This window comes from Ascidia mentula, chromosome 9, assembly GCF_947561715.1.
Source record: "Ascidia mentula chromosome 9, kaAscMent1.1, whole genome shotgun sequence".
NCBI classification, from domain to species: Eukaryota; Metazoa; Chordata; class Ascidiacea; order Phlebobranchia; family Ascidiidae; genus Ascidia; species Ascidia mentula.
This window is the reverse complement of record NC_138574.1, coordinates 2,429,241-2,455,507: the sequence shown is the minus strand read 5'-3', so window position 1 is coordinate 2,455,507 and position 26,267 is coordinate 2,429,241. Positions and strand designations below refer to the sequence as shown.

General features: G+C 40.6%; 4 protein-coding genes across 6 annotated transcripts; 3 read left to right on the top strand and 1 right to left on the bottom strand.

Moving 5' to 3' along the window:
• Window positions 1-1,016: 1,016 nt before the first annotated feature.
• LOC145914725 (vesicle-fusing ATPase-like) lies at window positions 1,017-9,034 on the top strand. Its single transcript, XM_083002550.1, has 19 exons — window positions 1,017-1,225; window positions 1,297-1,396; window positions 1,588-1,627; window positions 1,761-1,927; window positions 1,988-2,147; window positions 2,209-2,314; window positions 2,536-2,689; window positions 2,786-2,881; window positions 2,969-3,134; window positions 3,332-3,406; window positions 4,175-4,362; window positions 5,060-5,155; window positions 5,276-5,386; window positions 5,663-5,842; window positions 6,056-6,122; window positions 6,207-6,286; window positions 6,781-6,915; window positions 8,117-8,286; window positions 8,551-9,034. Exons 1-19 carry the CDS (start codon window positions 1,146-1,148, stop codon window positions 8,558-8,560), a joined length of 2,181 nt encoding a protein of 726 aa, XP_082858676.1. The 5' UTR covers window positions 1,017-1,145; the 3' UTR covers window positions 8,561-9,034.
• A 636-nt stretch (window positions 9,035-9,670) lies between these two features.
• Window positions 9,671-10,475, top strand: LOC145913412 (large ribosomal subunit protein bL12-like). Its single transcript, XM_083001061.1, has one exon. It carries the CDS (start codon window positions 9,684-9,686, stop codon window positions 10,257-10,259), a length of 576 nt encoding a protein of 191 aa, XP_082857187.1. The 5' UTR covers window positions 9,671-9,683; the 3' UTR covers window positions 10,260-10,475.
• Window positions 10,349-13,067, top strand: LOC145913411 (nucleoporin NUP42-like). Its single transcript, XM_083001060.1, has 8 exons — window positions 10,349-10,607; window positions 10,663-10,722; window positions 11,012-11,077; window positions 11,141-11,207; window positions 11,416-11,618; window positions 11,826-11,928; window positions 12,003-12,130; window positions 12,440-13,067. Exons 1-8 carry the CDS (start codon window positions 10,349-10,351, stop codon window positions 12,781-12,783), a joined length of 1,230 nt encoding a protein of 409 aa, XP_082857186.1. The 3' UTR covers window positions 12,784-13,067.
• Window positions 13,068-14,352: 1,285 nt separating this feature from the next.
• Window positions 14,353-23,977, bottom strand: LOC145913753 (uncharacterized). 3 transcript variants are annotated; one of them, XM_083001505.1, is made up of 6 exons: window positions 23,842-23,977; window positions 22,186-22,944; window positions 21,243-21,649; window positions 17,682-17,879; window positions 17,424-17,553; window positions 14,353-15,448 (listed from the first exon to the last, which is right to left on the bottom strand). In XM_083001505.1, exons 2-6 carry the CDS (start codon window positions 22,910-22,912, stop codon window positions 15,162-15,164), a joined length of 1,749 nt encoding a protein of 582 aa, XP_082857631.1. In that variant the 5' UTR covers window positions 22,913-22,944; window positions 23,842-23,977; the 3' UTR covers window positions 14,353-15,161. The 3 variants fall into 3 exon arrangements, with proteins under 3 accessions (XP_082857631.1, XP_082857632.1, XP_082857630.1); XM_083001506.1 differs by having other exon boundaries at window positions 22,186-22,695; window positions 23,842-23,976; XM_083001504.1 differs by lacking the exons at window positions 21,243-21,649; window positions 22,186-22,944; window positions 23,842-23,977 and adding an exon at window positions 18,910-20,166.
• Between the last annotated feature and the right edge of the window lie 2,290 nt (window positions 23,978-26,267).

Below are 26,267 nucleotides of genomic sequence, written 5' to 3'. Positions count from 1 at the left end.
ATGGCGCTGCTTCTAAAGTGGTTACACGACAAAAAAAATTAGGAACCAAAGTTTCCCTTTCTTGTATAAATTTTCGTGATGGCAACTAAGTTACAAATGAAGTGTAAATAAAGTTATGGCGTTTTGAAACACTTGTTTTTGCTTCACGGTTGTTTGTGGCAAATGGTTTTGTTAGGTTATACGTTGTAGCTCCGTGCCAGAAAGAAGAACACTAAAAATACATTAATAAGTTCCGAGAGAAAAGGCTACGACCACGGGATTCCAACCCGCAACCCTCAAAACAGCTTTCGCCACCCGTGCCAACTACGCCAAGTCATTGTAGCTGACAGCCGCTTAAAAAGCGCATATGATCATCTGAGAAAAGTGCAATTTCATTTAAGTAAACGCTTCTAACATTAAAGGATTATGAATCGGTTCTCAAAAATACATTCTTCTAATAATCATTGCCAAAGGGAAAATAGACTTGTTACTAAAGGCACAGTCTACCAAACAACAAAAAATCTACTACAATCCGCGCAAAAAAATCGCTAGTCCGCGCACAATCCGCGCAATCACCACCTACAGAAAAAAATCCTCGGCACCCTTCTAATACTACAGGTGCGCTAGGTGTTTTTTTCCAGAAAAGGGCGAAATGAGCGTCATCTTATACAAGCACAGATAAATTTTGCAACGAATGTAAAATGCCGTGGCGGGGCCACATTTGTCCCGCGGGCCAAGTTTTGGACACCCCTGTATTAGAAGGTTGAATACATCGGACCCATCGGACCCATTGGACCTGTAGTATTAGGTCAAATATAGCGCACCTGCAGTAGAAGGTACGGACCTAGCGGACCTAGCGGACCTAGCGGACCTAGCGGACCTAGCGGACGCGGACCTAGCGGACCTAGCGCACCTAGCGCACCTAGCGCATCTAGCGCACCTAGCGCACCTAGCGCACCTGTTGTGTTAGAAGGTACCGCCTACAGAAAAAAATCCTCCGCGCAGTTTGCAAACTTTCCAATCTGGGCTGGCACCAGGCAGTGAGCATTTGCTGAGTTGAGACGAAGTACAACCTAAAGGTTTGAGAGCGTTTTCGAAGTCATATAACTACCGTGTTCTTATTTGCTGATTATCATTTACAAAGTGTAGTTTTTTCTGCCTACATCATGTACACTGTTGCAAAGTGTCCGAGCAATGATTTGTCAATGACAAACTGTGTGATTGTCAGTACAAAAGAGCCAAACAGGTATGTGTAACAAATCTGTAATGCTGCTTAGTATATTACAACCTTAATTTTACTTTGCCCTATTATTGTAGACATTTGCTTGTGGAAAATGGTCGCAACCAAAAGTTTGTATTCACCACTTATAAAAACGATGGAATATTGCCTGAAACTTTAGGCTTTTCTGCCATTCAGGTAAGAAAGTTTGTTTCAAAGTTCAGGTAGTATACGATAAATGATGTAAATGTTACTTGATTCACTAGTACTGAACAGACCTTCGATCCCCTGAGCTTATGGTTTTATTGTATTGATCTGCATATTGATTTTGTACATTTTGACATTATGTCCTTGCAAGTAAAAAAATTGACATTATTGTTCCTTTTCAGAGAAAATGGGCCTATCTTGGAATCGGACAAAAAATAAAAGGTAGCAGCGACACTAATATGTTTTGAAGTAATTTGAAGAAGTTTTTACTTTTTAGTGGCTATCACAAGAAAATACCTCTTAAAGTAATATTTGTTAAATATACGCCGAATAAGCTTTTTCACTTTTTTTGCAGTCTCTCCATGTGGCTCATTTAGTGAAGTCGACGAAATCATAATATCTGTTGACTTTTTCCGTGCACAAAATTCAAATAACACCAAGCCGTTCAACACTGACCAGATGTCCAAATACTTTTTGAATGAATTTTCCAAATTTAACCATTCAGTCATGGTTTCACAACAGGTAAGAGTTCTTTTTGTTGTAGTATATGTCTTAATATTAAAAACTTCGTTTTTTTTTCAGTTCCTTTATATTTATGAAGGCATTCATTTGCTTTTCATTGTAAAAGATTTAAAATTAAACTCTTCGAGAATGGACTACGGGTCAAAACAAGTTGGCATAACGACCCCCAACACCAAAATAATATTTGAGTCCTCTCCAGAATCTCCTATTAGCTTAACAGGTAATATAGTCAGGTTTGAAAGTAATAACCTTTTGCTTAATTGTGTTTTTATTCACCAAAGGAAAAGCACGGAGCAGAAAAGGAAGGGGTAACATCATTAATCCTGATTTTGACTTCCAAAAACTTGGCATTGGTGGTCTAGATGATGAATTCACTGAAATTTTTCGGTACTGTATTCAAGCAGTTTTAGTTTGTTTGATACGCTTACCATAAACAACATTTGCAAAGTTAAACAAAAAACCATTATTTTGATGTAACAATGTCACCAAGCAAACAAACACCTTTTGAAAGAAGTCTGACATGTACTGTACTTGAGTATTACAACAACTTCTTGGCCAAAATCAAACTTGAAATTTAGTGATATTTATATAGAGTTTTGTTTGTACAGGCGTGCTTTTGCATCTCGAGTTTTACCTTCCGATGTTATCGAGCAGATGGGCGCAAAACATGTAAAAGGTATTTTGTTGCATGGCCCACCTGGATGTGGCAAGACGTTAATGGCAAGACAGATTGGCAAAATGCTGAGTGCCAGGGAGCCACAGGTATGCAAATTATTTTTCTACATGGTCACCACTTCCTTCAAGTAATGAGTGTGGCTGTGTGAAGATGATGTTATTGTCAAGTAACTCTATTTATAGATTGTGAATGGACCAGAAATTTTAAACAAATATGTTGGAGAATCGGAATCCAATATTAGAAAGCTGTTCGAAGCTGCAGAAGAAGAACAGAAAAAGGTAAGTTACAGCATAAGGCGTATGTTTGAATGTTGTTAGTACTGCTGAAAATAAAAAGATAAACCTCTGACCAAAATCTATTTTCAGTTGGGATCAAACAGCGGTCTTCACATCATAATATTTGATGAAATCGACGCCATCTGCAAACAGCGTGGTAGTGTACAGGGTGCCTCTGGTGTCCATGATACTGTCGTCAATCAGCTTCTGTCTAAAATCGATGGAGTGGAACCACTTCACAATATTTTAGTAATTGGTAATCATGACTAGTCCTCATCATATATTATAATATTGCACATAACAAACACTTTACAACACTGGTCATGTGGTCAGGATTTTTACAATCACGGGTTTGACAAAAATCCATATAATCATTAAAGATATTGATGTATATTGTTCTTTCAATGCAGAATAATTGATTTTTGAGTACATTTGTTTGTTTTTTTACACTAGGTATGACGAACCGTCCTGATCTGATTGACGATGCCTTGCTTCGTCCAGGAAGATTAGAAGTTAAAAAAGAAATAGGTAATTTTTGCCGATTGTTTTTACACATGTAAGCATGTGTTCAACTTAATATTGTTGAAGTATATTTCAGAAATATAACTGACTTAAATTATAAAAGATTCTTTTAAAAAGTGGATCCGTATTAAGCATATGAGAAGCCATTATGGGCCGTCTGCTAACTAAGCAGTTGCAAAGAATATTAAAATCCATATTCATTTGTTCCATAGTAGTAAATACACCAAAGACTCACGGCCTACCATACAACCTTTCCTAACACATAGTTGTAATATTCAGATATTAGGCGTGTCAAGTTGCAACAAAGAATAAAAAAATCAATATTCTTTGTGGAAAGAAACAATCCAACCTAGTGTAACACACTTCAAAGACATTTGTAACTGTAATAGGCAAGGGGAAGTGGAAAAGCTGCAGAGTGTTACTTGCACATTGGCTTCAAGGTCATAAATATTTAAAAACCTTCCAGGTCCAATGTGCAATTAGCCAGGGAGGGTAAAATATATTGATTATTGTCTTGGTAGCCAGCCACTAAGACTAAGTGGTCAATAATCCAGTGCATCATGTCCACTGCTACTGAGTTACTGCACATAATGCTTCTTTGATGCCTCACTTTATTTACAACATACTAAGTCACAAATAAGTTTGCATACTACTTTAAACCTATCCCATATGTAAAGTTTACAACCAATTTATATGCATTGTATGCAGCGAATTTTCTCCTTTGCTGTAATATAACTGACTTTTGTGTTAACTTATTTGTGTTGTGTTACCCAGGTTTGCCAGATGAAAAGGGCAGATTAGAAATTCTAAGAATTCATTCTGAGAAGATGATCGAATCAGGCAAACTTGCCGATGACGTGAATCTGCAGGAGATTGCCAACCTCACGAAAAACTTCAGTGGTGCCGAACTGGCTGGACTCGTTGGGGCGGCACAGTCTTGTGCATTCGTCAGACACACAAAAGTAAGCAAGTGAATTTGTCATGGTCAAAATCTGCACTTGAAAGTTAAATCTGCATGTACGCCACAGTAAAACAAAGATGAATGATCTCCCTTACAACAGTACACTGTGTTATATTGTTTAAAGGATTTTTTTTGTAATATATTTCTGAAATATACGTGTATGTGCATAGGCTGCCATTAAAAATAACACTGTCGTGTAAAAAAAAACATGCTTATGCTTGTCATATTGTCACTTTTCTATTTCTGTTTAATTCATTAAAATTTAAAGCGTTCCCCCAAACAAATATACAATTAAATTCTGGCATAAATTTCATGCATGTTTAGTAAAAATAATTGCAAGAAGATGTTGCTGATCAGTGCTGTCAGCCTCGGGTGAATTGTACCCTGTTCCTCAGCAACTGCAATTTAAAACGCTTTTTTCTTTATTTGGCAGAGTCATATTTCATTTCCGACAATGTTATTTTACAGAATACCAGTTAGAAATGAAAAAAATGTGAATAGTATGTATAAGAGAGCTGCAGCCAGGGTGTGTACACGCACTGTTTCGACCTGTAAGGTCTCATCAGTGCAGCTGTTGACAGCGGCACTGTGCTTGCACTAACGGGCATTAGTATGTATGAGATTTTGATTCATTTTAAATGTTCAGCATGAAGATGAAAAACTTACACTTTAAATTTTTGATCCCTGTTGGTTTTCAGGCCGGCAGTAAGGTGGAGGTAAACCTGGAAACGATCGACCAACTTCAGGTTTGCAGGAGAGACTTCATGGCCGCTTTGGAAAATGACATCAAACCGGTGAGTTGAAACTTAATGTAAAATTTATTTGATATAAAAATATTGTCAGTGTTGGTCTCTGTACTGTTGAGTTTATACAAGCAGTGCTCGGAATTTACTTTTGCTTTATTTCTCTCACAGGCTTATGGAGCGAAAGAGGAAGACATTGAACGATACATGAGGAATGGCATTCTTAAGTGGGGTGTTCCTGTAGAGGAAACCCTTAAGAGTGGAAGTCTTTTGGTCAACCAGGTACAATGAAGGCGTTTTAATGAACATAAGTGAAACAATTTTGAAGTAAATGGCAAAGTAACAACGTTTTAAACTCGATAATTAAATGGAATAATAGTTTATATGCCATGGCCATTGTCGTGGATATGAAATCTGCATTTTGTATCAAACTGTCGCAACACCACATTTCTTAATTGTAACTCTTCTAAATTTAAGGCTTCTAAAAGTATTAGGGTATTTTTACGGTAATGCAGCTAAGATATTTTCACAAAAATTTACGGAATGTATTTTCTTAAGGTTCGAAATAGTGACAAAACCCCACTGGTCAGCGTTCTGTTGACTGGTGCAGTTGGCTCTGGTAAAACAGCATTAGCAGCAAGAATTGCCGTCGATTCTGGATTTCCTTTTTTAAAGATTTGCTCGCCTGGAAACCTGGTTGGGTTTTCCGAATCAGCTAAGTGTCAGCATTTAAAAAAGGTTGGTAACTTTTTGTAGATATTTAAGAATTCTCAGGCCATATATGGTTTCATTTCATATGTGCAAAAATGCTTTAATTTTGTGCTGTAGATTTGTCAATCTAAACTGTTTTAGATTTTAACTGTTGATTTTCATTACCAATGCATGAGTTATACCGTATACTACAACGAATTCTGTTGCTTTATTGGAATAATTTGTATATTTTTATCACAGGTTTTTGACGACGCATATAAATCCCAATTAAGTTGTGTTGTGATTGATGATATTGAAAAGTTGATAGGTGAGGAAAGAATATCAAACTAACAAACCTATTGTGGCACTGCAAATATTATCATTATTTTAAAATATTCATATTCTCATTCAGAATACAACCCGATTGGTCCACGGTTTTCCAACATTGTCACACAAGCTTTAATGGTTTTGTGCAAAAATCTACCACCCTTGGTGAGTTGAACTATTCCTAATATTCCAGTCTGACGCTGGTTTTATCGATAAGTCACACCATGGTTTGACCATGTTCCAGGGTTTTTCATATATAATTGAAACCCCTTTTATTATTAATATTAGGTTTATAATCTCGGATATGCAAAGTATTAGCGTTAGAGTTTGGCTTAAAATTTATGAATATTTTATGTGAATTCTGTTCCCAGTTCACGTTGGAATGCACGGTAGTCAGTTTCCACACTTTAAAACTCTAATAGATTCTTTTCAATGATAGGTAATATCCTGACAAGTGAGATGCTGTAAAAATACATTTTCCTGAAATAAAAAGCTGTCTGTCATTTTACAACTAGGGTGACGTCTGTGACCATTCAATATACATCATCAAAGATATATCTAAAAGTCAATATCCTAATAAGTAGGATGTTGCTGATTTACACATTTGTAAAAAAGGGGATTACTTACAATTAACAAGGGTGACATTTGTGTCCCACCAGGGTCGCCGACTCCTAGTCTTAGCGACATCCAGTAACCGTGATGTGATCCATGAAATGGGAATGGACAAATCATTTGATTCTCATATTCACATTAAGTGTATTTCCAATGAATCTGAGCTCATGGCAGCTCTGGAGGTGGGTGGTCGTTTCCAATTTGTTTCAACAAGAATTTTCTGATCGATCTATTTTACACTGCTTTATTTACGCTTTTATTTTGCTTGCAATATTACTATGCACATAAACAATAAACTTCATACATAAAATGGCACCGATAAAACCATAAGGATTAGGAACATAACTCATGTTTTTTTGAGTCTTCAAAACAACCAGTTAAGCCCTCGTCTGCGTTTGACATTGAGAATGATTGTGGTTACAATCGAATCATTTGAAAAACAATTTTCTTAGCAGTTACATGGTCTTTACTGTTTGTCTGGAAGAACCATAAGGGTTATTGAGTCAGACGCACATTGAAATATATTCTAACGTTTGAATTGTGGGTAGAGATGGGCCTGATTTTGCCAGGGAAACTACATATTCCCATACCTTTACCATCACCCAATTATACAAGTCATTTATATTGACTGCCAGTCATTTAAATGAAGCGAAATAGCGCTCTTTATCTAATGTTGCTTGTGGCAAATTTTACGTGATGTGTGAATGTTGTATTCAAGAAAAAAAAATAACAATGCACAAAACACGAAAAAAATGTTGAATGCATTTTCCACTACATTTTCAAACTCGTTAATACTGGACAAAACTGGATTTTCAAACAGTAAAGTTATCGTCACTGTTTCGTTTAAAGTGTAAAAAATACTTTGGGTGCTAAAGAGCTTGTGTTTATACCACGAGTGTATTTTGGTTTGGTAATGTTAGGCTCTTCTGGCATAAAAGAAAAACTAGTTCGGACGACGTTTCGGTGGTTATTCAACTGACTTTCATCAGGACAAATGAAGTACAGCGCATAACACGGCGATGAATAGTCCTCAGGGCGCTGTGCGTTAGACCCCGGTATCGTTCCTTGTTGTTGCGCATTGTCAATTCTCTGTGCCCGCCTCCACGTTTTTTCGCGCTCTTTTAGCTTTTTCGTGCTTCTTTCGCGCATTTTTGCTTTTTCATTCCTGACTATTTATCGCCGTGTTATGCGCTGTACTTCATTTTGTCCTGATGAAGGTCAGTTGAATAACAACCGAAACGTCGTCCGAACTAGTTTTTCTTATTTGCCAGAAGAGCCTTACATTACCAAGTAATATGCCTGGCAGCATCAGCAACAAACTGTATTTTGGTCGAAATACTGTGTATGCAGAAGTTTAAAAATAATAGAACAATTGTTATGTAGGCACTGGATGCATTCACGAGCGAAGAGAGGTCATCCATCCAACGCATGTTGTCGGGCCGAAAACTCTGGGTCGGTATCAAGTCTCTCATACGAATGGTTGGGACCGCAGAACAAGCTGAAACCAAAATGAGAGTGCCAACATTTGTCACTTTACTGGAAGAAGAAGGGGGGTAGGTATTGTTGTGATTGACAAATTGAGACTCAAAACATAACCGTTGGGCTGCACACTGTTTCGACCTGTAAGGTCTCGTCAGGCACAGTATTTTCCACTGCAGTCAACGCCAATGCATTGGGTACCAATAACTATAGGTGCTATACAACAGAGAGGAACTACTATGCAGCGCACGGTGGCAAAAAATGTTGAAACAATAAACTATATACTGGTTGCAATTGCATATTATCTTCTTTAAATATAACCGATTGGTTGTTTTTAGGATGCAATGATGAAGAAAATGGGTCCAGATTTTGTAAAGGTTTAAATGTCGCTTCAGTTTTTATGAGGAAAAATCGAGTGTAATCTTCCAAATAATTTTGTATTTGACGGACAAGATTCTCTCATAGTTACAATTTTCCTTTGTCGGTCGTTTATTAGCACGTATTTTACGCAAAAAAACCTTCTTTATATTTCTGTTTTATGAACATATGTCTATTTACATTTTATTTGAAATCTTACCAATATTCGAAAAACCGCATTCGCTTCCTGTCCATGAAGCGCTTCTTTTGCTGTTACTTGAAAAAAAAAAACATTTAGAAGTAGTTTGGTGCTTGTAATTCCATTTTATTATTTTTGTCAACCAGTCACCGCAACACGCGACAAAAATGATCCACTTTCTGTTGGTTGGTTGTTGTGTTTCAATCTGATGTTGTTCTTCGACTTTCAATGGTTTACAAAGTTGTGCAATAAAATCTTTCATGTCAGGCGTACTTGCGAATGTAAAAAATACACACGGGTCTATATTTAAGAAGAGACAAGTTTCAGTATTAAATCCATGTTCTATCAGTATTAAATATATTATTTAGTTTTTTCTATTTTTAATGCAGGCTGTGGTTCGCCTTTAAAACAGCGCCCGGGTTCGGCCAGAAAGATCACATCTCCGAAATTTTTACAAGTGCAGGTGTTTATCAGGCCCCCGCGTATATTTCGATCTATTTGGACTACGTACTTACTTGCATGTGACCAGCTTACTCAATGCATTGTTATTCGTAGTAGACTCCTACCTCTCATGTGGCCAGTTGTACATCAATGAAGCTGTTCCGTTGAAATTATATAATCTAATGGTTTGATCGTTTTGGCATTCCTGTAATTACTACATGACAAGCCAAAAAACAAATTTGTCGAGACTTAATGCATCGTATACACAACGATTCGTAGAAATAACGTCCGCTATTGCAAAAACACGCATGGCCATCCCCTTGGACTCTAGTTTAAAAATAGTTTTGTTTTGTGCAGAATTTGTACTGTTATGATTTTGTGCAAAATAAGTTTTCGTGGACCCTTGGTATCATCATAAACATGGGCAGTGGATGTAATGTGTTGCTTATTGTTGTAGGTTGAAAATCGTTAGTGATGTCCCACGCTAGTAGGTTCGTATTGCGTTGTGCAAAACTATGTTTACCAAAACCACCTGCAGTGCAATTTCGACGCACCATATTAGCTTCGTCGAAATATTTACAAGCACAAGAGGCTGTTGCTGAAATTCCGCCAGCACAATTAGACGATGAGCCGAAACAATATGACCCCAAGATTGTTAATCTTGTGGATCAAATTTCCAACCTCACACTACGCGAAGTCACTGATCTTAACGAACTTCTCAAATCGTCCCTTGGAATAAAGGATGCACCAGTTATGGCAGCTGGTTTTGCAGTAGGACCACAGACAACGGCTGCTGAGCAAGCTGAGGAGGAAAAGGAAAGTGTTGTGGAACAGTCTGAGTTCTCGATCAAGCTAATCAGTTACGCGGACTCCAGCAAAATTAAGGTTATCAAGGCTGTTAAAGTAATACTGCCTGAACTCAACCTTGTACAGTCAAAAAAGCTGGTGGAAAGCTTACCTTGTGTGCTCAAAGAGGATGTCTCAAAAGAAGAATCCGAGAAAATTAAGACTGCTTTGACCGAAGCTGGAGCCCAAGTTGAAATTGTATAGAGGAGTTTAGTTAAATATTTGGAAAGAATTCTTTCATGTGAATTGAAGACGGCATCACATTGTTATGATTAAGCACTGCACATCATGACATGTTAAAATCTTACATAAAGTTACAATTTCATCAGTTTTTGCCTGAATTGAAATATGTTAGTTTGGTTTCTATTTGTCTTGTACATGTGTCAAATACTCAAACTGCTGTTTTACTTTTCCATTTAGTGCACATAAAGCTTGTAGTGAACACAATGGTTATCTGCAAGTTTTTCCAGCAGGGAAACTGTAAGTTTGGAAATCGATGTCGCAATGAACATGATCGAGGGCCTGAAGGTGGTTTTTCTGGTCACAACAGAGGTAACATTGGGTCATTTGTCAAGTTTATTTTTTTGTGATGCATCTTGATTTGAAGGTGAACAACAATCAGGTTTTGGCAGGAATCAAAACTACAGAAATGACTACCAATACCAAGGTAAGCTCGGCAATAAATTTAAGTTTTGTTATGTCATTATTATGTTTGTAAAAGTATAAATAAATTTAAGTTTAACATTTGTCAAATTAAAATTAAGTAAATATCAAAATGTTAGCTATGGTTTATTTATACTTTCACAAACATAATAATGACATAACAAGTTAGCTTTATTCTTTAATGAGCTGCTCTAAAGGTTAAAATATTTTAATTGTTATGCTGAAGAGTTTGCACCAGTATGTGTTTATCCAACAATTAGCCACATTTATCATAAAGTACAATTTTGCAACAGAAAGAGGGCAAAATGATTATGGGAGGAGTAGACCCCAACAAAGACATACTCAAGAAAAAAAGCAAAGTACAACAAATTTTACAATTTGAAGTGTCAAATGTTTTATGCCTGTCATATATGTGTGTGTAGATGACTATGCCAGTCCCTTTGCAAGAAACAACAACCAACAGCAAAGACAACAAGGAAATCAAGATAGGTACTAAACAGTCGTCTTGTGATATTTAAACTCGCAACCGTAGCCTAACAAGGCCCAATGCTCTGCCGACTGATTGATGGAAACTCAGCAGTTGGAGTTGGTATATTATGGTCAATACACTGTATGCAAGTGAACAACTTGCCAGGCAACCTTGACATTTACATTCTGGCGTCTCTGTTTGTTCATTTGGGTCGCTTACTCTTTGCAGATTTCACTGGAATAAAAACCAGGGCAATAGATTTGGTGCATTGGCCAATGAACCCACAGATAACAACTTTGCTTCTGGGTCTGGTCAGACTGAAGATGATGCAATTGTTAAGGCCATACAGGATGACATGAAAACATGGGTTGAATCCAAAATGTGGCCATATTCATGCTATTTTCATCCGAAGTCAAAGAAGTGTGTTGAAGGTAATTACGCAACCTACCCTACCAAAGCCTTAATGATATGAACTAATAGCAGTTGGTATTTCTCAAAAATGCAATTTTGCGTGGTCGAAAATAGCTTAGTATGTCATTCCCATTATTTCAGTTTTTTGTCCAAATTTTTTGTCATTTGAATGCAACTGAGTGATGTTATGAATCTTCATGAAATTGCAATGTTCATGTCTTTGTTAGGCCTTCCAGATATTCAGCCAGAAGAATTGAGAGTTTTGTATTTACTTCACGGAGATCAAACTTACAAAAATTTGATTCAGCAGGTTGACTCGATGTACAACAAGTAAGAAAAGAGTATAAATGTTGTATTCCTAATGTGCTCTGTACGTTTACATTTTAATATTTTTTAATCCTAAGGAGAAAGGATGACTTGTTTATTATGATGGATGATATCAAACAATCGATTTTGTCAGATCTGCACAATTCAGTTGAATCAAATCCATCTTCCTGTTTGTCGATTTTTTCCATGTATGGAACAGGAGTAGGTAAGTGACCATGAGCTCTTTGTGGGATTGGCAAATGCAAGTATCACTTAAAAGGCCTTTGTAATGTGACCTGTCTTGGAAAAAAATCTTTGTAATCCGGGGTCTCAGGCTTGTGCACAGTCACTGTTAAACTGCAGCACCCCCTATTTCCACTTATTGTTGATAATATTTAATATATTCATTAATTGATTTATTTAAAGTTGCACAAGCAATATTATATTTTACAAAGGCTAAAAATTTATTGAGCAGCAGTCCCACTTATTTTATATGCAAGCTGCCACTGTTCACACTTAAGTTGCCCTTTTTCAGATTTTAAAAACAAAAATGAGTCTTCGGGACTTTCCACACAATCCCAGGATAAACAGGAAACAACACAACAGCCTTCAGCAGCTAACGTTGCTTCTCCTACGACGGCACTTCAAGCAAAAACTGAACCAAGTACCAAACCATCTTCTGAAGCTTCTCCGCAAGGTGGCGCCGTGGCGAACATCTTTAAAAACCCGCCACCCGTCTCCGCAGCGCCCCAAGCGGATGATACCCGCTACACGGACCGCTCGCTATTAAGCGCTGAAGAGCTAAAACAGTTTGAAAGCGAGAGATTCACTGCAGGGGAAATACCCATGAGGCCGCCACCCAAAGAGATGTGCCGATGACGTCATTGTCGTACGTTTGTTGAAATTTTTCGCGTGCAATTTTCCGTTTATGTTATACCTTTTTTTTCACTGTGAATTTTTCAGTGCTTAAGTTTAATCATTTGAATTAAAAAGTTGGTTGTTAAAATAAAGGTGAAAAGAATTTTCTTGGCGGAACTGCGTGACTCATGTCCACAACCCGTGGGCAACAACTGACGTCAATTTACGGTTCGATTATGACGTTCTATAGTTTAGCAAAATCTACATTTTCCTTTGTTACCAAGTAAAAAAATAGTTTGGTCAAATAAATCAGTGACAATTCCTGGCGTGGTTTTGCATTTTTACCAATTTAACCGGTAGATTTTCAAAGTTGTTTTTGGTTCCTAATTAAAGCGGCGCTTTTTTCAGTCCTGTTTCGCAAACAACTTAATTTTCCGTTAAAGTTGTAATTTCATCAGTTTTGTCTCCATTGAAGTCAGTTGATGGTTTGGTTTCTGTTTGTCTTGTACATCAAGTACATTTGTCAAATACTGCAACAGCTGCTTCTACTTTTCCACTTAATTGCACATAAAGCTTGTAGTGAACACAATGGTTTTCCGCAAGTTTTTCCAGCAGGGAAAATGTAAGTTTGGAAATCGGTGTTGCCATGAACATGTGCGAGGGCCTGAAAGTGGTTTTTATGGTCATAACAGAGGTAACGAAACAAAAACCTTTTGCATGACGATTTACATGCGCGCTTATCACTGCATCTATTGTTTGTTAATCTTCTGTTTGTTCGGGATCTCGACACTTGTGTGGATTTGTTTGTAGGGTCGAGAAATCGGCTTGACAGCGAAATAATCCCCATAACATCCCAATGACTCGAGCGTTCTGCTGTAAATCTATACGTAAACACCCCAAAACAAAACTGTTAAGATTTCACGTGAAAATGCTGTACTATATAAGCACCATTTATTCATAAACCATATATATCGTATCGAGATCATTATTCATGAACCTAATGATCTCGATACGATAGCTGTGGTCGCTAAGTAAGGACCTGCGCAGTGGGGCGATCCTACCAATCATGCGATTGCATTAAACGTTACTGCGATGCCAGCATATTTATTAATTTTTAAATAGTAATATACCCTGAACTGGGAATGGCAGAACCAGTTCGTACCCTGGTACACTGTTAATCGTGCACCGTAACGTAGGCAATATGAAGTACAGACAGTGCGTTTTGCCTAAACCAGGCATATTCAGTTTCTGCTTCTGTTATGCATGTAAAAACAAGACTTCCAATTAAGCTAACTTTACATAGAAATGCTTCATATATTTAGAATACCTGTGCTGTGAGTTTATTACGTTATCAGTTACAGCTACGACTGCGCTATTTTTTTCCCATTCGCTCAACTCTTTTCTGTAAAACAGCTGACAGACGAGTTTAACTAGGGCAGGGTATTGCTGGGCGGTAACCTATATGCAGTGTTTAAGTTGATTACATAAACATAAGGATCTAAATACAACAAATATCGACACAGTTTCTCCATCCATGCATCGGCGGTTTTATTTGTTGACTGCACGCGCACGTGATACGGTAGGCAGTGAGGCATGACGTATGGGGCATTATCTGATTGAAAGCGGGATAGAAAAGTAAAGATGATTCTACGTAAACAAGTTTGGTTTGGAAAGGAGGAAAGTTACGGAAAGCGGAAAAAACCGGCGATGCAACTGGAAACAAAACGACGGCGGCATTTTGGCAAAAATATATTTCTCGCATTTTAGAATTCCCACGCAAATGGGTATAATACTCTTTTCTTTCTGATAAACTGTGCAGGCGGCAACAAAAATAGAATAATAGTAATAATGCGAACATATAAAAATAGGCAAAGAAATAAAGGCCTGTGCGAAAATACGCAAACTGAAAGGCGGGATACTGATAACATAAGATATAACACGGACACACTGTAGAAGTGAAGACTGCATGCTTGGTCGGTGCTTGGGTGTGTGAACATTCAAAGGCTGATCTTAAGAATCGCACAGTCTCTATCATCGCGTCCATAAAAGGCGTCAATAAAAAGTGTGAAGTGTTGTCAGAGTTTTTTGGAATGTTTTGGCTCCAGTATTCTGTTCACGTACAAACTCAAGTGGACAAGCGTACTTCGTAGCATGCACGCAACATACGCCTCCGTGAGTGGGCGAAAAATCAAGAGGAAAAGAAACTGTCTTTAAAAAGGCAAGATTGGCGGGCGCCGCCCAGTGGACGGTGGTCGTTTCTCCGCACGGCGAGCGCCGGTGATAGCTTCCTCCTATTGTTTGGTCACAAAGCCGCGACGTCGCGAATGCGAATTACAGCAGTTCGACTGTCGCGAAACGCCATAAATAGAAGTCTATTTTCGTGGCACGCTTCCCCTCATCTACTGGAAAAATGTTTGCATAGAGGAATTGCTGTTACTCTGATGCCCAGTGAGGTCGAAGGTCGGAAAATCCTGGCAACTTGTCGACGCCTGCTGCTGGTCGCCATGGATACGCGTGTGCGTAGTCACGTGGGCGATGTTAACGATGTGATTGGTGGAGGCGCTGGTCAGTTGGTTGTTGGTGCTGGGCAGTGGTTGGATGGTGGATACTGGTTTATTTTGAGTCGCCATTGGTTTGTTCGACGATTTCATCTTCGACGGTTTTCGAGGTCGGTCGATTCTCACAACTGCAAAGCAAATAAGTCAGTTTAAGTTTGTGACAGAGGAAGATCTTCTTATTGAATCCTTTAAAGAGATACAGAGTATTCAACAACGGTAATGCCGCCCAATTTCAAACGCGAACCCGGCAAAATATTGCACCAACATCTTGTTTCCATTGACCGGATTGCTAACTAGTTTTAATCTAACACATTGTTAACGTGCGTTGTCATGAGAACATTCTAATAATTTTTTTGTCTTTGCGGCATCAAGTTGGATATAAACTTGTTTTGAGTAAAGCGAAGACATGAAATTGTAATGCTGCAATTTCATAATCGGATAAAGTCAAACTTGCCATTATATTCTTATCACTTGTTCGGTCAAAACCTTTTTATGAAGTGCTACACATTGCATGTAAACCTCACGACCAACGCGCTATTAAAATATCATCACTCCCATATGTTGAACAAGGCGTGGTCCTTCGCATTCGTTCCATCGCCCGACTGGGTCAGAGGTTAATCCGCTAATACGGCGTTCAATCAGAGAATTAAATAAACAAGCGCCGAGCTCGCTCTGTGAGAACCCATGGCCACGAACCCGTTTGAACCCGCGCGTTTGGTCAAGTATCAACGACACCAAAAGCCACGTCATAATTTTGCGTGAACGTGTGCAAAAACCCAGACCGGCCAGTGCGGTTATATTACAGCAGTTCACGTGCACCTTTCTGCCCCTGGCGGTGGTCGGGACGTGTTTATTGTGGCTCCCGTCGTCTGTAACTGCGGTTATTAACCGCTCAACGGGTTTTCTCACATTTAAGAGAGCGGGACTGGACGCAAAACCTGTCGGTCAGGTTTTCCGTTACCGGTTGATTGCTATCTGCGCTATGCATGCAATGGACTTCGTGCTATGCTGTATAGAGCAGCGGTCAAGTTTTTACCCTTTGACGTGTTATGCTGGAGTAATTTGGAGATGAACTTTGTGAACATTGTAACACGGCGGTTAAAGCGTTTTTTGAAATAGGATTGCATTAATTTAAACACTTTAGCAAATCACACTTTGTGTCGCAAAATAGCGCCAGGGTACCCCGTGGTAAATTGCACCAGTCTATATTTTTGATCGACTTTGCGTATATCACTTTTTAAACCATTCAGTGAAATTCCCAACGTCCAACTTTCAACATCTGAGTTATTTTCCTCCTCCTCCCAAACGACTACGGCTTTGCCGATGTTACGGGCTTGCGGTTTTGGGGGATAAATAGACTTTATTGTGCGATTTTTCGGGGTCACAACAAAGTTTTTTCAGCATGACCGATTTTCTCCTCAATGATAAGACCGGGTGCACTAGAGCGTAGCGAAAGATATATCCATATTGCCGGATGACTCACTGCTCGCTGAACTCGACCGAAATATCTTTGACGCTTCTATTCCTGTACTATATAGCGTCCGAAATCCTAGGAGAAAGTCGTTTCGAATGCGTGAATGAATACAGCGTGTCTTGGAGAAGGTGTCGCGTTTCAAATACGCGACAATATTTACAAAAAATTGTTCGGTCGTTTAACAACACGCAATTTGGGACTCCTAAACATACAAATGAGAGATTCGGTTGCAGTTTTTCAACTCTGTCAGTTGGCGAGCAAAAGAAGGGGTGTAGGGGATACAGTTACTTTGCGCATTGGGAAGTTGTCGGGCCATCGGAAGGGCGTTCCACGCCACATCACGGGTGATTACAATCATTGGACAGGCCTGGGCTTGCTGATTACAGCCTGTCATTTCAAACTGGTTACAAAGGCAATGATTTTCCTGATAAAGAGCGTTTTAAATCCCAAACGTTAATGTTACGCACGTGCGTATATAAATGTGACAAGAACTAAAAAACGTGCAACCATGTACTATTGGCATGATATAGGTCGTTTTAAGCGGGATTGAAAACGTTTTCAGCCCTCGAAATTTCGCATCATGTAACATTCCATTGAAAACAAATGGCATTTTTTGCACAACACCTTACCGTTCTTGATCATTCCAACCGAAATGCACTTCTGGTAACGGCAGTAGGGACAATGGGTTCGTGTCTTCTTGTCAATCGGGCAGTTCTTATTTCCCAAGCACACGTACTTGGCGTCCTTTTGCACCGAACGCTGAACACAAAAGACAGAAATAAACGTCAAAATTCCCCATCCCAATATACACAGACTGCATGCCATCGTGCTTGCTACAGTTAATTACAACCCTCGAACACAACAGCGATCAATTCACAAAACCTTACCTTGAAGAATCCCTTGCATCCCTCGCAGGCCAGTACACCGTAATGTTGCCATCTTGCCTTATCCCCGCATACTGCACACGTCCCTTCACCAAACCCACCGTAGGAACCCTGACCTATTGGGGACACAGAGGGGTGGGTTGGGGCATGGGAGGTGACAGGGCCGATCATAGTGGTGACCGGGCTTGTTTTCGGGTGCACCTGCAAAATAACCGAAATTTTAGTTACAAAACCGTTTTATTTTGTACTTTCGGCAGGAAAAACATTCTATCCTCAGTTACATGTTAAAACCTATTTGTATTTTTTTTATGACAGGTCGTCGATGTTACGAAATCACGTTGTGAATTTACGGCATAAGTGGCACCAAAACGTGCAAGTTCTTTCAGGCCGAAAATTCAACCCTTGTCACGTTTCAAAACGAAAAATGAAGCACTTCATGTGCAGTTTCAACGCAGTGTCGAATTCGTTGCGTCGGTGCCGTGGATGGTGACGGTTATAATGATATGATTCAGCGTGACGCTGTGGTGACGAGTGACATAAAATGGCGGTCGCCCTGTCTCGCTCTCACATCTCGTGAGGTTATCTTATCTTACCCCCCCCCCAAAAAATATTTGCCTCTCCCACACAAATACCGCGTCATCGGCAAGTGTTTGTTTACAACACGTTGATGGATGTGCGGTAACACCAACCACCAAAACACGAGATTGGATTAACATCGCTATTTAGCAAACCGAGTCGTCGGGAATGAGTTGTTTGTGGCAATTCGACAAACAGGTAAGATATTGTCAAGTGCCAGGACAAAGCGTCGCGGCCCTGTGATTATATACCGCTTGTGTGCAAAATGATCGTTCTGCCGTGGAGTCGCCATTAATGCCCCGCGGCAAATCGCTCGCTTCGGCCGTTCATGGTACAGATATCTGCGCCAGAAACCTTCCTTCTCGTCTTCGTCTCACGGCGCGGCTTGGTACCAATTCCCTTCCGCGTCAATGCCCCCTTCTACACGTTATTCCACTGTACGAGATTGCGTGAATTCCCTGGTTGCAGTGACGTCGTACACAACAAGCATTTTGTTTGTTTGACATTTAAGATAGAAGGTCATTGCCTTAGAGCGTTAAGATCAATTCCTTGCGATGATTCGATTTTTTTGGGCACTGACGTGAAACAAAGCGTGATTTTTATCCGAATAAAATAACACCTTTCTGGCCGAATGTAAGGACGAATCGACATATACCTGATGGATAGACGTGTTATGGTGAGGAGGAAATTTTACGCGCCGAAGTCTGACATCGTCAGGTGAAAAATACTCTATTTTCACGTCAATTTCGTTGCTCTCGTTGGGATTCAATATGTGCATTGGAGGCTGGTGATAGCCATGGTGGCTAATTTGAACAGTCTGGCCTACAGGTAGAGACACTCTCCTTCGTTTACTATTAGCAGCTTCCTGCATATGCTGTTGCTGAAGTGGATTCGTAAACAACGAGGCGGTCGATTGCAGTGCTCCCAATCTTGAAGCGTTGTCGTTGAATTGCATAGCTGATGAGGTAGATAAAAGGGAATGCTCAAGATCGCCGTTGAGTAGATTGATCTTGCAGTCAGATTGTATGGAGTCCATCGACCGTCCATTGTTCGGGAACTTCACTTGTTCGCCCAAAAAGTTATGACACCCCCCGTCGTTTGAGGAAAATTCGTGGTCCTTGCTTTCCCTCGGCCTGGGGTTGTCAAACGGGGTGCTAAATACAGGGTCAAATGACAAATATCTTCGTCTTGAGTTTTCGGACCACTCCTGGTGCTGCTGCTGCGTCCTCTGCTTCATTCTGACGTCATTAATAAAGCCAAACGCGTCGTCACTGAGGCGTGAGTCGGGTATGCGCAGCCCCACAAGGCCGATGGGTGAAGAAGGAGGGGTCCCGGGTCTTGGGAAACACCCAAGGTCCCGGTCGTCATCGAGAAGACCAAACCCACTTGACCCTGACAACATTTCTGGGGACGGCTTGATATGTTGACCCGATGTCGTCACTTCCGGGCTGTGCCAGTGTGACGTATTCGGTGAGAAGACCGCTGCGAGGCTGACGTCTTGGACGTTGCGGTGCCATTTGCGCGCGTGGACGTTAGAGTGCGGTAGATTCCCGGTGATTTTGAGTCCGCCTGAGGTAGTGAGAGAGTGGATTGTGATTGGACTCTTCCGCCCCGTCGGCTGCTCATACAAGCTCATTTTCTCACGCATCGGATGAGCGATCAGTCCTCTTCCCAACAGCACCTCGTGTATGTCAGTGACGTCACCATCGTCAAATCCGATAAGGGAAGAGGATGACGAGGAGCGTTGATCAGGGTCCAGGCACTGACCGTCCAGCAGGGATTCTTCTGACAAACGAGTGAGGTCTTGGGCTTCCCTGAATGACGCGAGCATATCATGTGGCGGAGGGGATGCACCCAGTAAGCCCCCTGGCCCCCGGTTGCCAAGTTGCAACGACAAGTCCAGCCTACTCATGGTGCTGCTTTGGTTGAGGGATTTTTCGTTGAGATAAAGACGCAGCAAGGGTCACTGTTCGTCCGCAATATCAGCATGTTTCGCTCACTAACCAGTTTTGGGTACTTTTCACACTACAGGTCGACTATATAACGACTCTACGCTATGGCTTTAAAGGAAAACACGAAAATACAGACAAAAAAATTATTACGCGCAAAGAACACTGCTGAAAAATATATACGCCTTTATACAGAAACTGCTCTGCTCTGCTCGACATTTTCCAATCCTGGTATTAACTGTCCACAGTTCAGTCATGTCTTTTGTTATCTGCCCTCACTTCCGCACGAACAGTTCAACTAACTGCGCTATTACGAGCAGGGGAGAAAAAAGGGCGTGGAACGTCGTTAGGCAAAGAAGGCTCACAGTTTCATACGTGATCTCCATAATAACCTCAAGCAAATATATCTGCGTAATTCTCCCATAAAATACATCGAACGAATTCCCAAACCCGAAGCAAAAAAGTGCCAATCTCCAGCGGTTTCTATTTGTATCTGAATGCGTTTGGTCCCAGATCGGCATCTCAATTTGCCACCGACGAGTCTCAAAATGGCTGTTAACCATCGCGCGTTCGCCGGTTAGCCCCGGGCTATCGGGTTTTGACAATAGCGACACTACTGACTTCATACGTTGCCCGGCTGGTCCGTCAAGTGGACCCGGTTGGTTGTTTTTCGATCGTAAACATTTTTTTTGAACGTATGTAGCTTAGTTTGTTGCCGCACTGTGAAGCCATTCCATGTTTTTCGTTAAAAATTAGTAATATCGTTGCCATTTGTATGGTAGTTCTTAAATAAATCTTCAATTAACAAATTGGAAATGTTTTTTTTTGTTTATTTGGGGCCGTGGTTGGTAATTGCCAATAGGTGCGCATACTTTTATAATTTTCTCCAAAACATGCAAAAACCTCAGATCCCGACCCATATACAAGAAGAAAACCTGATCGGCATTCGTAGCCAGGATATCCTGGGTTCAAATCCCGATGTGGTCATATCAAAAAAAGAAAAAAAACGAACATCAAAAAAAGGTCAAACCGCACCGACCTGTACGTAGCTGGGCGGCTTTTGCTTGAAGAATGGAGCGGAGCTGATGGAAGAAAAACCGGGCTGGGAGGGCAGAGGCGGTTGATGCAGTCTCGGTGTGTACGGCGCTTGGTGACAGTAAGTCTCCGCTCGGTTGTGATTGGTCACCGGAACGGAGCAGGATGGGAAGATTTGAGCGGACGACGCATTTATTGAAGTGGAATATACACAGCGGGATTGTGGCTGATATCCAACGTCTGGCCGCAAGGACTCGGGGATCGACGGATCGGAGAACGACAGCTGCTGTGGCTGCAGGGAGAAGTTTTCGGGGGACGGGGTATCTTGCGACATCTGGCGGTTAAAAACTCCGCGGTTCTGAGCAAAGCCGCAACGCCTCCTTGTGGCCGTGTTCATCATCTGGTAATCGCCTTCGCAGGAACGAAAATTTGTTTATACTTAGGGAATGATTTATTTACGGGCTTATTGCTTTGTAGTAATTCGGTGCAATTATCACCATTGAATGTTACTGTTGTCAAAAACCTGCGAAATATGATGCGTGAATCATGTCAAGGCTGCATTTGCATATGAATCATTATTTCCATAAATAGCGGCGTAGCGGCCAACCCAGGCTAAATAGTGCAGTGGAAAGCTGATGGATTTCGCATTAACATATTGCGGATAATCGGTTTTAATTCTATAAAAAGTGACTCACTGCAGTTAGCCATGTGTGCAGTTAAAACATTCACACAAGAACTCAAACAGGGCGATTTGCAAAAATAAGACCTTTGACAACTGCAAATGCTTTATATCGAATTATATTTGTCTTACACGAAAGTCAAAAGATTTTAATCCAGAAAATATATTTTCCCATAATGACACCCTTACAAAAATAACATTGGATTGTATTGAGTAAATTTTTCGACATTTGTCGCAAAAGAATAAATAATAAATAAAAAACTGTTACCTGTAGGGACAGTTTCTTGATATCCAACATGCGTGGGTTTGAAACACTGAATTCCATCTGGAATCGGGGCAGTTGTGAAAGTGCCCTGGGGCTGCGTGCTGTAAGCGTAGCAGTTGGCCGTGCTTAGGTCGTTTTCGTCGTACAACTCCCTGGCGAGTGAATGGAATCCCGGTCCAAATGATTGCTGCTGCCCCAATGGGGGCGCGTATTCCTGAAAGCCAGAGTTTTCGCTGGTTTGAATATCGGGCTCGGATTGATAAAGTCCTTGTAGATCGTCCTGGGCAGCATCCACGGCCGGGTGACCCACACTGGTGGCTGGGGAACAACTAGAGCTATCGCAAGGGGGCGCTTGTTGGTCGTGGAGCCAGGTGACATTCTGGTTGTATGCTTGTTCGTAGATCGGCGGCGCCATGACAGGACTGCACTGTTGGTTCATGGCAAAGGTCGAATCCAGGCACTGGTAGGTAGAAACCACTGGGGAACAATCTACCGGATCATGGAGACATGCATCTGAATAACAGGAAAAACTGACAGACGGTTCGGAGGTTATGCTTTCTAGCAGCTTGTCAACGCTATCAGTGTCGTTCAGCGACGATCCGAGTTGCGTGCCGAACAGATCAGGGTCGTCAGGTGATACTGCTGTTGGAAATGTATTTGTCGAGGGACCAAAACCAAAGAACTGGGTGATTTCAGAGGGGCATTCCACAACTGTGCAATCCATGGTCATTGCAGGATTGGATGCGGGGGAGTCTTTTGGCACTGGGGTGAGCAAACGATGACGTGTTAATGAAATGACAAAAAAACAAAAATGAACACAAAATGCAATTATTTTAAATGGAGTGCGCGTGAAAAATTCCCGCCAATTTGTCCCTCGTTCTAAAGTTTTGGCGCAACAATATACATTTTTTGGTACCATGGATCAAAAAAAAAATGGCCTCCAAGGATGTTTAAATGTAAATATTTTTTTAATTTAACATTACCAGTAGCGCAGGCAGATTATTTTTACCTTTATCTAAAGAACAATTTACAAAGCAAATATGCTTTCCGAGAGAGTCCGTGAAAATAAGCCAATGCAGCAAAATTGTTGACAGCATTTTGCACTATATATATGTGAATATTCAAAAATCAATTCTGTTGCATTGGAAAAGCTTTGCGTTCTCCCAAGCCGAATTTTAGCATGAAGAAATGTAAACGATGTAAATGAAAATGATGACAAACGTGAAATGTTGTTGTGTGGAAATGCTGGGTACACATACAAGACCCCGGAAGAAAAATGGCTGCTCCTACGGGCTTTACGTAACTGTCAGTCGCCATATTATCAAGACATTTAAAATTTGCTTGTTTCACTATTTACAGCAATGATTTTTAATCGTATTTCTTACAGCTTTTAACAAACTGCAGTAAAAACATCAACGCTTTTACCGGTAGAACAAATGAAAATTTATACTCAAACAGAAAGCCCTATTTTCACTTTTTTATGTAATATTACAGCTTTTACTGTTTTTTTTTATGTAACTTTTTCTGTTTATGTGCGGCTTTGAATTACACACCTTAGGTTGCCCACATAGCTCTTATACATTGAAAACAACTGAAAAAACACTGGTTTACAGCCTTCGGGTTTTACACAAAATGAATCAGAACAAAAATAGAGCTTACCTTGATTCTCTTGAGGTAAGTTGAGTGAATTGATTTCCCAATTGGGCTCAATTTTGCCCGATTTCGATGCTTTTTGCAAGATGTTAGAGCGAACTTAATGTGCAAACGCACTTGCCATTCTGTCCTACAAAAGCTTCAAAATACAAAAAAAAACGCGCATTAAACAGCCATAGTTTTTCATACCACAACAGGCTCTTGTTTCAACATATTTTTGGTGTAAATTTTGGTGCAATATCTGGTTTGAAACTTTCCCAAAAATTTCCTGAATACTTGTTTTCAACATACTTACTCGGCGCTCGAACTAACTAATCCAAAACGTACAATTTTGAGCTAATTCTCCTTTGCTAAAAACTGTTGACATCCATTGAATTGCAACCAATGCTGTACGTAACAAAGTCCGTTGTGACATCACAGTGCATGCGTACGCCACGCGACAATAACCACAATTGCGGCGAAAATAGTTAAATCCACGGGCAAGGTTATATTCTTGACACGTGCGTCACCAACGGGAACTAATTGGCATTTCAATTGACGAAACAACGGCCGTATTGTGACGTCACAAACAAGCAATCGATTGCTGGCAATCGGTGCTGATAGAATAAATCCAGCATTGCGGCTATTAAGGAAACGCTTGAAACTGCAATATCCTGTTAGCAAGTGACATCAACAAGTCGTCAGTTTTCTCGTCGCAACTATATGGAATCAACACAAACTGGCAGCACCAACTAAAACCCGGCTAGACTTTTCACGCTGCAACGTCTATTTTTTACGCATCTCCACTTTAGACTCGCGAAACCACGATGCCACTCTCAAAATAGGCTTCTTTTTTCCTGGAGCACAAGGCGCTGTTTACGCCGCGGTGACGACCCGAAAATAACCGAAGAACGATCGCGGAGACCGAACGCAAGCTAAATCGGGCGAAACAGTCCGAGCGTTTCCGAAAATAACCTACGTTCTATTTCACGTTCGGGACGCATTTGGCGCAGAGCTTTCTCCTAAAAGATCCTGAATCGATGCATTCATGGGGCAACGCTCATCCAAAGCAACCTTTTTGTCGTTTTTTAACGTTTTTATTCAAAAATGAGAATAATTTAGAATACTTTTAAATATACGGCATCCTAGAACCGAATCACGAAATTTAAAACGGCGTTTTTTAACTTTTTCCGCCGAATGTTTATTTCGCCGATTTAGGTGATGTACACATAATGGATATATGACGTAGTCGTACAAAGCGCGCGCAACTTAAAGATAACGTCCAGATTGCGTTCGTCTTTCACGTTTTCGTACGAAACCAAACCTACATTGCCAACCGCACGAAGTACTGAAAGTATTTGCGTTGACCTGTGGGACACTTCTTGCCTTGGGCCCCACAAACACCCTAATCCGGCACTTAAGCCCAAATATTGAGCCTACGCACGCTTAGGCCGCAAAGGTGATGCCGGCGGCGTTCCTGCTACCTCTGAATGACGCCTTTGCGTCGACATCTTACGCACTGACGCAAGCTACGTTATCTCTCGGGGCATTTATATGAAGCAGGCGGCCGGGAAAAAGGCAGCGACGTCACTTCAGACCGAGGTATCTCGCTCCTTCGCTTACAGCGGGCGCGTTCCTTTCCACATAATCGATACGCTCGCTTCTTTTTTTGCGCGTTTATTTTTGTTGCCACGCTGGGGGAAAGCGATTGTCTTGGGAACAAAAAATGATGATGCGAAGGTTTTCTTTTCAGCAACAACGCCGTGTACGTAGTGACGCTATAATGGGGACGCAAGTCGAAAAATGACGTCAGTTTACGTTCAACGTGTCCTTTTTTGGCGTTTTGTCAACACGATATGAAAGTCAATCCACCTAAAAATTGACCTCTTTTATGCCTCGAAACGTCGTCCATACGCAACAGCGCTGAAAAGCAAATGACAACGTTACTTTTACGTTTCCCAATTAAACTGTCAGATCGAATGAAGGAATACCTATCCAGTCTCAGGGCATGCATTTAATTGATACTGATCATTAGGTCGCGGAATTTTTAAAATGTTGGTTGTCAAACAGTGGGAAAATGAAGCATGTCGAACTTTAAGTCGTTTGCAGGACTTTTATCTAAATGCACAACACCTCAGGCTATTTTGCGTGGGATATTCTCATAAGGTTGCGCGGCTTATCGCACCAATCCCGGGACGCCGCAAATATATTCCTTATCAGATCGAACAGCGAACGCGCGTCGTTGCGTCAAAAATTGGCAACGTCTTTAACCGCAGCGCTAAGTTTTTGATTCATTTGCGACGGCAGCGTCTAAATTTGGCGACGCACCTCTATTTCTGTACAATCAGTTACGGTTTTGGAATTGTTTCCATTGTTACCCGCAAATAATCAGATGTAGAATACCTTGCATTATATTTAGCCCGCATTCTTCTTAAGCGCCTGCTAAACAGTCT